Source organism: Heteronotia binoei, chromosome 8 (genome assembly GCF_032191835.1).
Source record: "Heteronotia binoei isolate CCM8104 ecotype False Entrance Well chromosome 8, APGP_CSIRO_Hbin_v1, whole genome shotgun sequence".
Lineage (NCBI taxonomy): Eukaryota > Metazoa > Chordata > Lepidosauria > Squamata > Gekkonidae > Heteronotia > Heteronotia binoei.
The window spans coordinates 103,384,622-103,399,501 of NC_083230.1; the positions used below are offsets into that span (position 1 = coordinate 103,384,622).

General features: G+C 43.2%; 1 protein-coding gene across 1 annotated transcript in view; it reads right to left on the reverse strand.

Annotated features, from left to right (window-relative positions):
• Window positions 1-14,880, reverse strand: part of CACNA2D4 (calcium voltage-gated channel auxiliary subunit alpha2delta 4) — a 269,022-nt gene that overhangs the window by 135,896 nt on the left and 118,246 nt on the right. Inside the window, exons 21-24 of the mRNA XM_060245776.1 lie at window positions 11,635-11,680; window positions 10,032-10,129; window positions 3,227-3,320; window positions 1,021-1,122 (exon numbers count right to left, since the gene is read on the reverse strand). Coding sequence (XP_060101759.1) covers window positions 1,021-1,122; window positions 3,227-3,320; window positions 10,032-10,129; window positions 11,635-11,680 — 340 coding nt within the window. The remainder of the gene's footprint in view (window positions 1-1,020; window positions 1,123-3,226; window positions 3,321-10,031; window positions 10,130-11,634; window positions 11,681-14,880) is intronic.

Below are 14,880 nucleotides of genomic sequence, written 5' to 3' on the forward strand. Positions count from 1 at the left end.
GACAACTGTTTATCAATCCGTATCACCTTCATGTGGTTTAGGTGCGAATTCTAGCATTTAAAATATATTCCCAAGCAAAACAGAGATTAGTCTATGGTCAAATGAAACCTGTCTGTTTGGAAGTTTTTAAAGAAAATCCAATAAACAAACAAACATTTCGCAAATGATCCCTGGTTAGTACAGAAAAGAGGGAGCAGCTCCTGATTTTATGACAAGCGAAAATCAATGAACATATGGAAAGCTGGCAGCTGGGTGTTAGGTGGGAGGCTAAGTTGGCTCCTGATTTTCCCAGAAAGGACACAGCCACCCACCCACTACTATGATCAACATGGTTTGTGATGTTTTCTGATTTGACGCATCATGAAATGAGCACCAGAATCCCTGCACTACATTAATACAAAGCAACTTCTGCAGGAAGAACTCTTTGGAGTTCAGTATTTGCAAGAGGTTAAATGGCTGGGTTAAACGGCTATAGAATCAGCTGCTGAAGAAAATGGAATGGCTATGCCGCTAGTTACTTTGATTAATGATCACCCACTGCTAGCTCATGCCATAAAACAAGCAACCAAAGCTTAGCGAAGACAGTCTAGCCTATACATTTTGACAGGTTGGTTTCCATCATGCTATCCGTCTGATCTGTGAGATCTACACCATAATATGCATCCATCCTATCTGAACTGCATTAGGCAAGAGCAACTTAGATTATCCTTTCTCCAGATTGCAAATTAACAAGTGGCACATCTTTCTGAAACCAGGAGACCACTATAAGCACACAAAGTAGGTAACTCTATTGGGACACATAACTACTATTTTTGACTTAGGTAACTGTGTCACAGTACTACTGCAGAATCCAATCCAATATTTCAAAAAGCAGAGTGAGTTGGGGGAATTGACAGAAACTGAAGTTGATCCCAACCAAGAGCACATGTCATTCTGATCACAGTCGCATTGAACAACTCAGAAGAACATTGTGTTGAGTGGCATCTTCATAAACAAGGGGTGAATGTTCTGGAGACTCACCTGTTAGATAGCTTCTCAGTTCCAACATAGAAGGTACTCCTCATGAGGCCAGCTCGAGTTCCCATAAAGGCCATTTCCACTCCCTCTTCGATTTCACTGTTTCTTTGGCATTGCAAATAAAGAAAGAGAGACAGTGACAGATCTCAGCAAGGCCAGTGGTGGACAAGAGAAGTTCACAGACTGATGCATGGTGCAGAAAATGGGTATAGAGAAAACCTCCTCCCATAACACCCCAGTCACTCGATACTGATTAACAGAAAATTCAGGAAATACAAAAGAAATGAAGTCTTTAGGGGATGAACAATAAACTTCTGGACTTTGCTTCTACCAGATATGGTGAGGGTCACTTTGCTTAGATGTCTTTTAAGGGGAATCAGACCAATTCCTAAGGCACAGATGTGTAACAGCTATGATACACATGGTCACTGAGAAGTAACTGGAAGTACAGCTGTCTGCCTTCATGTCCTGCTTCTAGAACTCCTAGAAGTTTCTGGTTGGCTTCCATGGTTGCCCTTCTAGAACCCTAAATTTACTCTTTTTCAATGTACCCTGAGATATACATACTTCCAAGCACTGTTCCCTCTAAGCTGTGCATATGAGTGGCTGCTCATTAACATAGGGAGCCCCACTCAGTGGGAATCTTGAGCCACACAGGGTCTTGCACTGCCTGTTGCCCATTTTTAGACTATACCAGTTATATTCTGCTCCGGATGTGAACTGCTCCACTCAGGGGAGGGGGCAATTAGAGGGAACTTTGTTTCCAGCTAGTCAGCAAGAGGTATAAATTGATCTCTGAGTGACCTTGCCCCCACTACAGGGTGCTGGATTACATGGCCCCTTGGTGTGATGCAGCCATGTGTTGCCCGGGGGTGCATGCTCAGATATTTTCTGCACAATAGTGCCAGCAAATAATCCCCTTAGATGGCTTGCAGTCAGGCCAGCCACAGGGCTCACAAAGAGCAGATCTTTAAAACAGGTGAAGATGGTTGGATAGAATGAAAAGATAGATCCCACCCCTGTCCTTCCACCCCACCAATCAAAGTTTATTTATTAACAGGGCTTTTTTTGTAGAAAAAGCCCAGCAGGAACTCGTTTGCATATTAGGGCACACCCCCTGATGCCACTATTGTTTCACACAGGGCTTTTTGTAGAAAAAGCCCAGCAGGAACATTTGTATATTCGGCCACACCCCTTGATGCCAAGCCAGCTGGAACTGTGTTCTTGTGCATTCCTGCTCAAAAAAGTCCTGTTTATTACAGTATTTATACCCCACCTTTCCTTGTGGTTCATGTTTGAATCCTTCTTCCTATCCAAGGAGCCTTCATCCAAATTACATGACTCTTCTGTTGGAGGAAGGCTAGTCGGAGAATGGATGTATTCTCCATGACCCCAGTATACCAGAAAATCTGAGCCTCATCACAATTTATGACGCAATTTTGTTTGCTGTAGCTATCCAATAGTCTCTTGTAGTAAACAGAAATGTTAAGCATAGTTATGCGCTCCCAGACTTACAGTGGACCCACACTGGAGTCCAAGTATACCCTTCTGTGTACAGAAAGAAGTTTCATTAAGGGGTTGGTGTGGATGGGACAATGGCCATGGCAGGATAACATGAGACTCTGGGGATGGCATGAAATTGTACCTCTCTAACAAAGTGAATAATACTTTAGGGGAGGGGGAAGAAGTGGAATCCAAACTATAACACAGCACAGAATGCAGGTTCACCCAGTAAGGCTGTGCCCATGGATCTACTTTTCCTAGTTTGAGTTCAGGGCTTTTTTTTGTAGCAGGAACTCCTTTGCATATGAGGCCATACACCCCTCAGCCAATCCTCCAAGAGCTTATAGTAGGCCCTATAAGAAAACCCCTGTAAGCTTTTGGAGGATTGGCTACATCAGGGGTGTGTAGCCTAATATGCAGAGGAGTTCCTGCTACAAAAAAAGCCCTGCCCGAGTTTAATAGTAGGCTGACTCCAAGAGGCAGTGAGGTCAGGCATTTGCTAGAGCTCCAGTACCAGCAGAAGACTAGCAGTGCCAGCATTCTCCCTTTGACCAGCACAGAATGTCAGGGGAAACATGAGCAGCCTTCCATTTGCACAGCCTGCACCTTCCAGATTAAAGGGACTCACTGAGGGGCCTTGCCAGAGAGCCCCCAAAAAGCTCTCACTAGAACATGTATGTTCCCCGTGATTCCCCTGCTTACTTACTCAGAAAAGCTGAGGCTCAAAGCTGTCCAGTAGGCTTCCATAGGCGCAGTCACTACAGCATCAAAGAGCACCTCTTGGACTAACTCCTCATCACCTGGGCATAAGAAAGATTGAGGAGGGAGGGAGGGAGTGAGCCACTGCACAAAAGTCAAGCAAAGTTTTCCAACGCTTTGAGTAGCGGCTATTTTTCACTTCTTTTTTTAAGACAGACAAGGAGAACATAACATTGGAGGGAACCAGGCTGATGTTACAAAGTTTATTTTCAGTTTAATTTTTAAATTATTTCAGAATTTTGGTCAAGTTGACATCTTTTTCAGTCAGCTTTAATCAACAGCCACACGCTTCAGTCAGTCAATCTTCCTCTCACAACTGCCCTAACATTTAAAACTGGTAGATTATTAGCTTAGTATAGGTACTGTTAAAGGGAAATTACTAGAATATATATCTGCAATCTGGAAGATGCATGTAATTTGCAACAAATTGTATGCATGTTGAAGGGTTTTGAAAAATAAAAATCTATTTTCGCAACTGCACTAATGGCTGTTTCAACTGTTCCTCTCACCATCCATCAGCTCTCCCATTGGTTGTTCTTAGAGAAAGGTGGAGCCTAAACTGTCCATCACATGCCCCTCCTCCAAGATACTGCCATATTTTGCACTTTTGATGGACAGAAATCTAGTTTAACTCTGTAAATATCTACAAGCAATTTCTTACGGTTAAATTTGGATTTTATTCAGTAACATGACTCATATTCTACCAGTTCAACCTCCTCCTTTCAATTAAAGGACCTCAAGTATCAGAACTGGAAAATCTTTCACCTTGAGATCCCAGAAAGCTGGGTTTGAAACCTGTTGCCGGAATCAATTGAAAATGTGGCACTAGATTTATCATTGCTCTGACTCAGTATAAGATGACGGTGAAACTGTAGCAGATGAATCCTCAAATTTAGCACCTTAGGCAGTTTAGGAAACTGAACAGAAAGAAACTCACACTATATAAGCATGTGAGAGATCTGGCTGGCTAACTTGCCAACACCTTCCTTCAGGCACACTCTGGGCCAAACAATAAGTTACAGGTTTTAAAGAGTTGGGTCTGTTCCCCACAGCCCAAATGAGCTCAGAATGATGCTGCAGAAAAATAAAGCCTCCCCCTGCCCCCAAAGCTATTTCCCCATGCAAAAAGTGTGCTGGAGGCAGTTATTTTGCCGATTTTGCTGCTCCACATGGAGTATCTATACACATGGGGCAGCAAAATTAGCCCAGAGCACAGTTCTCACACAGGAAAATGGCTTGGCAGGGAGGCAGAAGCCCTTCCTTTCCCCTCGGGGCCATTCCAAGTCTGTTTGGGCTTTTTAAAAGCAGCTGTTCTCCAAAGCTGTTGTATGGCTGCAAGGAACAAGAATTAGGTCTGGGGAACCTGGACCCAGCTCTTAAAAACTGTACTGTATGGTTTGGCCCTCTGTCCTTGAGCTTTACATTCTGAGGTCCCTGCATCAGCAAAGGAACAAAACATTCAAACAAAACAATTTAATTGATTACACAGGATTGGATCCCATTATTCTGTTCCATGAAAGGGGGAGCCTTCATCCAATACAAGGAACCTTCCACTGACAAGGGGAAAATAAACGCCTTCTTCAGGACTTTTCTTTAGACAAAATCACTCACACCCTTCAGGGAAAGTCGGTTTAACTGTCACTCCCAACTGTCATTCTGACATTTTTCCTTCTTAGCCTCACCCTTCCAGAGAGAATATATGCAAATTAATAGGCTGGCTGCATTTAGAGGAAAGGCTTGCAATGCTTTACACATTGGTGCCAGATTGCATAACAGGTGCCTCAAGAAACATTTCAATATAACAATCCAGGTGGCTCCTATAAGTGAGGCAATGGGCATGCCTCCAGGTACTGGGACACATGAGGATATAAGAGAATTTGGAGAACAAGATATTAATTCAGAGAGAAAAAGGGAGGCAGCATGGTGAAAAGAAAAATGGCGGAAGAGGAGAGTTAAGAACTCACTGCAAAGGCAATGGGAAATCCACCTATGAATAGTTTTTACAGTGTATTAACCTAGGAAATTAAAAAAAAAACACCAAGGAAGGCATATTTACATCTTACCTTTGTGAATCCTGGTTTACTTTGAAGACTGGGGTGGTAGTGGTCATATGAAGCTGCCTTATACTGCATCAGACTCTTGGTTCAATAAAGTCAGTGTTGCCTACTCAAACTGGCAGCAGCTCTCCAGGGTCTCAGGCAGAGGTCATTCAACATCACCTACAACCTGGTCCTTTCAATAGGAGATGCCGGAGGGTCCAGAGCATCTCAGCCCAAAAGGCTAACTACTAGGTCAGTGTGCACTATTCCGCTGACTGTGTGAGCTATCTATACCAAATGCTGTCTGAATCCTCCTTGTCCAAATGGATTGTTTGCATAGAGAAGAAAATATCTACCTTAGGTTTATCTATGGATTCTCTCTACATGCTCCCTTTTACAAATGCATATTATCTAATTAAACATAGAAGATACAGAATTTCAAAAACTAATTAGTGCTGCAAATACATCTTGCTCCCCTTTGTATTTTGGAATTTCTCCAATTATTGGTCATCTGCCTTCTTATCAATCAACTCTCTATGTTCCACAATTGCGCAGAGCATTTACTCTTGCCAGATGTAATACTATCACATCAGCAGTTACATATGGTAGATATAAAAAATCCCACTCTCATTAAGACTTTATACATGCAGCTTAAAACAAGTTGATTCATTGTCCCATATTCTTCTTTACTGCTCCCAATATGATACTATATGCCTTAGCAAGGGTCGTTTTGTAGAAAAACAGGTGGTGGAGCTCATCCAGGGATTGTTATGCAGCTGCACCTACTATCCGATGGACAAGAAGGTGGAACTCTCAGAAAGGTTCAGGAGCTATGCTCCCGTGAGCTCCCACTGAATCTGAGGCCTGCACCTTAGGTTTCTAGACCCAATTCTGCTCAATATGATAAGCTGCTCAGATGCTGCAAAGGTATGCCATATTCTGAATTATTTGTCATCTGAAATAACTGAAAAGGTTGCTTTATTCTTGAGTATGGTAATCAAGGACTTATTGTCTAATATATAGCTGTATATGATTGGTTTATTTTGTTATTTCTGTATCTCTTTTTTGCCTGATTCATAATCTGATATATGCCAATAAAGGCTTGTGTTTGTTGGTTGGTATTAGGTCATTAATTTGACGCGACAGGAGGGAATCTTGTTAACATTGGTGAATGGTGATACTTGTAGTTTGATATTATTACATGAATAATATCTTACATCAGTGTTTCCCATTTGCAGGGTTGTGACCTGGTACCAGGCCACGGAAGCCCCACTACCGAGCCACAGGAAAAGCCAAAGCTAGCCCCACCCCGAGCAAAGCTAGACCTGCCCCCAATAAAGCTAGCCCCGCCCCGTCAGAGAGGAGCTGGGCTGCCTCTCCTTCCTTCTCCCCTGCTCCCAGTGTTTGAGAGAAAAGCTGGCATCCATTGGCACTTTAGACCCATGAAGTGTTTTTCAAGGTATGAGCTTTCATGTGCCTTGCAGTATGTTCTTTTGGGAAGATTTCCCCAGGAGGCCTGGGCAGCAAAGAAAGGTGTGTGGGGGGGGGGGGGGGGGAAGCAGCAGTGGGAGGGCGTCTAGTGCCACTGGTGGACATTCAGGTGCTTTTGGGGCATTGTAAGAGGGCATTTTGGACTGGATAGTTCACTGGCCTGATCCAACATGGCTCCTCTTATGTTTATGTTCTTTCTTTCTTTCTTTCTTTCTCTTTCTTTCTTTCTTTCTTTCTTTCTTTCTTTCTTTCTTTCTTTCTTTCTTTCTTTCTTTCTTTCTTTCTTTCTTTCTTTCTTTCTTTCTTTCTTTCTTTCTTTCTTTCTTTCTTTCTTTCTTTCTTTCCTTCCTTCCTTCCTTCCTTCCTTCCATTTTTGCTGGATGAAACTTTTCTGTTCCTCATACTGTTGTTGCAGACATAGGGGCTCTGCCAATGAAAAGTTGGCACCCCCAGTTGTAGCCGGGTGGCCTTCTATGAAATTTCTGTGTGAGTGAATGAGAGTAAGAGGTGTGGGGCAGAAAGAGATTATTGGAGATTACTGCGGTATATCTCAACAGCACTGGAAGAGAAGGCACCATTGTACTGGTCCTGCTTTTAACAGCTTTCTGACACCAAAATTAAACTCCTCCTGTAGATATTTAAAAGGATGAAAGTAGTTCTTTGGCTAAGTATCTGCACAACAGGTTGCTTTTAAAGGCATGGGAAACACAGCCAGTAAAAAGCTGCAAGCCCCTCATAAATATCCTTTTTGGGATAACTGCAGAAAAGCTTGTATGAACTTCATATAACTTGAAATTAATTCATTAATTGCAGTACAATTCTCTACCACCTTTCACAGCAATTTCTCAGTGTTTCAACCAAAGAAAAGTATGAAAAATAGCTGTCGAAAGAGTGCCCTGGAAGTGACATCACAGGAAAAGGTGAAGTTTTGGTTCAGTGTGCCCCGGAAGTGACATCACTTGGTCCTTGACACCACAGGAAATGACAAAATTCCTGTCTCCCGGCTCAACTCCCAAAGTCTCCTGGCTCCACCCCAAATTTTAGTGGGCCACGAAGGAGAAGTATAAAAATAAACGGGCCAAGGGAAAGAAAAGTTTGGGAAACCCTGGGTTAGAGTATTCACACTAAGATCTGGGAGTTAGTTTATCAGCCAAGAGAGCAAGCCACTTACTCAAAATTGATCTATGGGTATTTTATTGTGTCGCACATATATTTTAACTTGGTTTTAACTGTTTTAAATGATGTGTTTTTTGTTTAGTTATAGTAGTTTTTCAGATGCACTTCCATTATATGTGTTTTTAATCTGTTAGCCGCTTTGGTGGCCCTGATGAGGGCAGAAAGGCAGGGTATAAATTCTGTAAATAATAGTCCACCATTCTCATGGGTGTTCAAAACAGTTGACAAGTACAACAGACTGATTCAGTCAATCAATACGCCAGTTACACATTATGATAACATTTTTTATGTGCCTGTGCCTGGAAGTCATGGCAACCTCTGGCAACTCCTACTGGGGAATGGAGGGCATTCAGAGAAGTGGCTTGATAGCCTGCCTCTGCCTCCTAACCTGGGTATTCTTTGGAGGTTTCCAATACTTGCCAGAGTCCACCCTGTTTAGCATCTGTGATCTGATGAGATTGGGTTTACCTGGGCTATCCAGGGCAGGGCACATATTATGATAACATTTGAATGTTACGAACATTTAATCTAACAGCAGAGATTCCTAGTAAAACAAAGCTATTCAATCCATCAGCCAGCAGATTACAAAACATGGTAACAGCATCTGAGTCTAACAGCAAAAATTCCTAGCAGAACAACATAATGTAATGGCAAAACCAGGAATGATTTCTCTCAAGGGCTTTACAAATAGATAGAATAACCTTCAAGACAAGAATGTGGAAGAGACCCTCCACAAGGTGGTTCCCTCCATGTAGAAAATCTTTCCACTACAGCAACCTCCTAAATCCTGCCCATAATTAATGACTGAAGGAAAGGTCCCCTGTGCAAGCACCAGTCGTTTCCGACTCTGGGGTGACATTGCTTTCACAACGTTTTAACAGCAGCCTTTTAACGGGGTGGTTTGCCATTGCCTTTCCCAGTCATCTACACTTTCCCCCCAGCAAGCTGGGTACTCATTTTACCGACCTCGGAAGGATGGAAGGCTGAGTTAACCTCAAGCCGGCTATCTGAAAACCCAGCTTCCACTGGCGATCGAACTCAGGTTGTGAACAGAGCTTAGGACTGCAGTACTGCAGCTTTAACACTCTGAAACCCAGGGCTTTTTTTGTAGCAGGAACTCCTTTGTATATTAGGTCTCACACCCATGAGGTAGCCAATCCTCCAGGAGCTTACAGTGACATTTGTACAGGGCCTACTGTAAGCTCCAGGAGGATTGGCCACATCAGGGGTGTGTGACCTAATATGCAAAGGAATGCCTGTTACAAAAAGTTCCTAGCCTTGGTTACCAAGGCTAGGTGCCCCTGACTAAAATGCAGCTGGAAGATGTCAACTGAAGTGGAATATCACCATCTGCCTGGGAATGGGTTGAACCTGACAGTTCCAGTATAGTCGGGGAGAGGCCATGGCTCAGCAGTAAAGCATCTGCTTGTCATGCAGAAGATCCCATGTTCAGTCCCTGGGAATCAGGTAGAAAGTGATGTGGAAGACCTCTGTTCGAGACCCTGAAGAGCCCCTGCAAGTCCAAACAGATGATAACTGACTCCGATTGACCAGCGGTCTGACTCAGTATACGGCAGTTTTATGATTCCACGTGAGTGCCTAATTAATCTGAAAACCAAGGCACAGTCAGAATTAATTATGAATAGACTGTGGCACATGCTGATTATATAGACAGCATTCACTACAGCATAAAGGCCTCCGAGCCAGCTGTGGCCTAAACAGCAGGAATCATTAGGGCGTGAGACAGTTGGGGGAAATGGGAAGAAAGAGTGGCAGGAATTGTTTATCTTGGCCCTCTGTCACAGAAGGCCTTGGCACAGAGCACCGATTTGGCAGCTCCACCATCGCAGAAATTCGCTTTTGGAATTTAAAACAGGAGTGCTGCTCTTGTGCACTGCAATACTGGAAACTGACCACCACTGAAAAGACGACGTGATATTTTGATGGTCCATTTGTATGTCAGAAAAGGCTATCCTTCATGTCAAGTGCTTCAAATAAAAGATTCCAGGTAAATACTAGGTACCATCTACCTATTGAATTACTCACATTCTAAATCAGGTTCTTCTCCTGTAAGGAAGCGGATCACGGCCTCCAACTGGCTGAGCTTCCTGTGAGCTGGATCAATATCTGTAATGCAATAAATCCTAAGGAGGAAAGGCAGAAATAAGAACTGAATTAGACTTGGTCAGGGCTTTTTTTGAGCAGGAACACAGTTCCGGCAGGCTTGGCACGAGGAGGTGTGGACTAATATGCATATGAGTCTTTTCTGGACTTTTTCTACAAGAAAAGCCCTGGACTTGGTTCAAAACTTACAAACTGGCCTCAGTTCTCAAAAGTACAGCCACAAAAACTTTCATGATTTTTACAGACTTCAAAAGTCGAGCCTCTCTGCTGTACACATACCGCAGACTTCATGCTTTAGGGAATAAATGTATTTTTGTCCCAAATAAGGTAAGTACACAAAAACAGTCTTCAAGCCTAGGGGTTGAGAAGCTTTATGCTTTTAAATTAAGATTAAAACTGTTTTTTTGCTTCCTGCCTTGAAATGAGATTCCTTCAAATCGACTTGGATGAAAGCCCTGAAAGGAAAACTGCTGCTAGTTGGTATAATAACTAATCTTATTTCTTATTTGGGAAAATTTAAAACCTTCCCTATAAAGTGTGTTTTAGAAACTGATCAAGGTAGTCTGATAGGAACCTAGAAGACTGAGCAGCTAAAACACAGAACAAGATATATTGATTTATTGCAAAGTGCACAATAACTACAAAGTCTTGCCCCCATATATTGAAGAGCCCACGCCCATCAGAGATGATAACTTTGTACAACCATTCTGCTCTTGGCTGTTACTCTATTCCCAGTGTCTGCCCATGTGTCAACTAAAAGTTCGCCTCATGATTTCACAAGCTCCCCCACTTTGTTCTTATATAGTTCTTTTCATTCTATGGACTCATTGGCTCTGGCAGTGCACAGCACAGATTATGCACTTTAAAAACCAAAACCAACACTAGCTACAATAGTTGGTGCCAATTTGGTACAAACATTGTACCAAAATACGATGTTGCTTTTGAAGCAATGCCCAGTGACCCATACTTCCCAGTATCATCTTTACTGTCAGTAGCTCCCTAAGTTCTCAAGTCCTAGGTCTTTCCCAGGTCCATCTAAGATCCTTTTAAAATGGAGATGCCAGGAAGAAGAAGACTGCAGATTTATACCTCGCCCTTCTCTCTGAATCAGAGACTCAGAGCGGCTTACAATCTCCTATATCTTCTCCCCCCACAACAGACACCCTGTGAGGTGGGTGGGGCTGAGAGGGCTCTCACAGCAGCTGCCCTTTCAAGGACAACTCCTATGAGAGCTATGGCTAACCCAAGGCCATTCCAGCAGATGCAAGTGGAGGAGTGGGGAATCAAACTCAGTTCTCCCAGATAAGAGTCCGCACACTTAATCACTACACCAAACTGTCTTGGAACGGTAATGGAACCAAACTGTAATGGAACTGTTCCTTTCTGCCTGAAAAGCATGTGCTCTTCTACTGGGCTTAAGCCTTACTTAGAAAATTCACAAGGCCTTAAAGTGTTTAAAGTTGAGAAAATGGCTGGTTCGATCCCTTCCTATACTCCCAGTGCGAGAACTATTCCTGCCACTTACCACTCATTGGCTAAGGTCACATCTGGATGTAGGAGATCATGCAAACCTGAAATGAAAAGTCAAATGATACAGAAATTGGTCATTTTTTCCCAGTCCTTCATTGATCCCTCTATAAATCGAACATGTTTTATATCTAATTATATTCTATACACGTAAAAACCATAATCCTTTAACACTGGATGGCTAAGACATGATGATTTCAAATTGTACATTACATGATTTCAAATTAGGGTTGCCAGGTTTTACCTGGCTCTTGGAGGGTGATCTATCATAGAGTTTGCCACCAAATGCTAGAGTGTCCCCCCTTGATGTGCCCAGTGCAATGTCACTTCCGGGTGACATCACTGAACCAGGCATGTTGCAGCATGTCAGTGCTCTTCTGGGGCAGGGCTGCTTCTGCTGGCCAGTTCTATGGCAGTGGGTTGGAGGTCCCAAAATTGGAAAACACCTACTCCTGTTGGGAGGCTGAGAACCCTATTCCAAGTACAGAGACCCAAAATTCAGATAAGAATGCTTATCAATGGCATTTCATTCATCCAGAGGGAGATCTCAAGCAGAGTATAGCAGGGCTCTCTCCTGGGCCCACTGCGATATTTTTATCAATTGCTTTGATGAACAGATGGTGGAAATCCTTATCAGAATTGCCGATAAGACAAAGCTGGTGGGAATAGCTAACACCTTAGAAATGAAATTGCAAGTGACCTTGAAAGCTTGAAAAGCTAGGCTGAAAACAGCAACTTGCAATTCAATGGGAGAGGGAATGCGAAGTTCTATATTCAGGCAAGAAGCATCAGTGCACAGGTATAGGATGGAGAATGCTTGGTTTGGCAGTAGTACATGTGGAAAAAATCTTGTGATTGAGGTTGACAAGCGGAATGTAACTATAAAGTGTGAAATAGCATAAAGGACAGTACACATGACCATCTAAAACAGGGGTGTCAAACATGCAGCCAAGGGGCTGAATCAGGCCCTCAGAGGTCTCCTATCAGGGCCCCGAGCAACTGGCATCCATCTGCTTCCTTCTCCCTCTCTCTTGCTTCCTTCTGCATCACAGCTTGCTTTGCAAGGCTTGCTCAATTGCACAGGAGCTACTGAGCAGTCTCTATTTTCTCCATTGGCTGAGGCTCCTCCCTTGGAAAGGAAGGGGGGAGGGAGAGCTTGCTTTGCCAGATTCTCTCAATTGCACAGCAGAGCTACTGAGCCAAGCCTCTTTTCCTTCCACTGGCTGAGGCTCCTCCCCCTCTTGGTCTCTTGGGGAAGGAGGAAAAGAGTCAGAGCTTCCTTTGCCCAATTCCCTGGATCATATGGGAGAGATACAAAGAAAACACCTTTAAGACCAATGAGTGCTAATGTTTTAAGCATATTTTATTTTAATTATGCTTGTGTCCTTTATAAAGTTCATGTCTCTGCTACCTAATCTTAAATAGGTACACACATGGCCTGGCCCAACAAAGTCTCATTTACGTCAGATCTGGCCCTCATAACAAATGAGTTTGACACCTCCGATCTAAAACATGTAATCATATTGTGAGAGATGCTTCTCCTGGTTCAGAGAGAAGGGGCACGAAGTTGAAGAGATGGCTGAGACATAATGGGTCCTCACAACAGATTTGTGAGGGCCCCACTGCTCCACTATCTCAGCCTATATGGGTTGAAGGAAGTTCAAGAAGAGGAACAGCATGTTCCAGTGAAAATTTCCTATGTGTTTCCTCAAGAGAGGTGCATTTATAGTCTGGCCTGTTTCTCTTCTGACGGCCACACTGGACAAGTACTCCAGTTCACACATACCATCACATGTGGGAGGCTACTTGCAGATGTTCATGAGAATCTCTCTACACTCATCTATGGAATAGATTACTGATGGTGGAGAGGGGATCCCACAAGACAGAAAACTCTGAAGGCAGGGTCAAGCTTACAAAGTTTAAGAAATGATGCTGTGAGGGACTGCAATTTAAAATCTCAGAAGTGCTGTGAAAACAGGTAATGGACTGTGAAGGGTTAATTCTTCACAGAGCCAGACAGCCTTGATTGACAGGCTGCTCCAAGCAGCCTGATAGGTTAGCATTAGTTGAGCAGAGAAAGACTTCTGAAATGGATGCTGAAAAGAATTCAGTCTGAATTCAGCCCTGAGTGAGAGCAACTTAACACAGACTAAGAACTGGGAAAACTGGCAAGAAGAGTGGGTAGTTAGGAGGAAACTCCCATTTGCATCAAGAAGAGGTGATGGACCTTCTAGTGAGAAAAGCATTTCCCTACCCATTCAAAACAGGGAGATAGCTCTGAAGAATAGAGAGATCCCTAGTTAGAAACTGCTGTGGGAAATCTTCAGATAAAACTCAAGAAGAGTACTGGTATGTTTAGAGAAGGAGTTTGGATACTGGATAGTGTCTCAGCCTTCTGGAAACCAAAGGAGTCAGTGAATGCTCAAAGAAAGTATACTGGAGTGTTTGGGAAACACTGGACTGTCATCTTAAAGATCCTAAGTCACTGTGAAAACCTTATGAAACTCTCAATAGCTTGAAACATAAGTAAAGTCTGTGCATATACTAATTTACATCAGGGTTACTTCAGAAATTTTACCCCTGATTTCACCTGACCTTTTCCCTCTATGTTGAATAAAATATTTTGTTAATCTGGAATTTCAAAATGCTGAGTGTCATTTCAGTTGTTTAAGTTAAAGTGGGCTCCTGATCCTTCCCTCAAGTTCCCAGGCTAAGCCAACAGTTAAAAGACCATACTGTGACAGGGTGGGCAACCATAGTTTCTTCAGAGAAGAAGAAAATAGCTAGGGTGGCTCAGTCAGAAAGGAAAAGAAAAATGGAGGGAAAATCTTGCCTCTGAGGAAGGGAAGTAGATGGGGTTGTCATAGCTCCCCTAATGAATCTTGCAGCAAGAGGACTCACAGGTCCAGATTAGATGTGATGATGTTATTGTGGCCACCACAAGAATGCCGCTGCCATTTTATAGTTATTTTTTAAAATGCTGTGAGGGCCCAATCCTCATAGGGCATAAGAACATAAGAGAAGCCATGTTGGATCAGGCCAATGGCCCATCCAGTCCAACACTCAGTCACACAGTGGCCCAAAAAAACAGGTACCATTAGGTGGTCCACCAGTGGGGCCAGGACACTAGAAGCCCTCCCACTGTTGCCCCCCCAAGCACCAAGAATACAGAGCATCATTTGTCCCAGACAAAGTTCTATCTATACCTTGAGGCTAATAGCCACTGATGGACCTCTCCTCCATA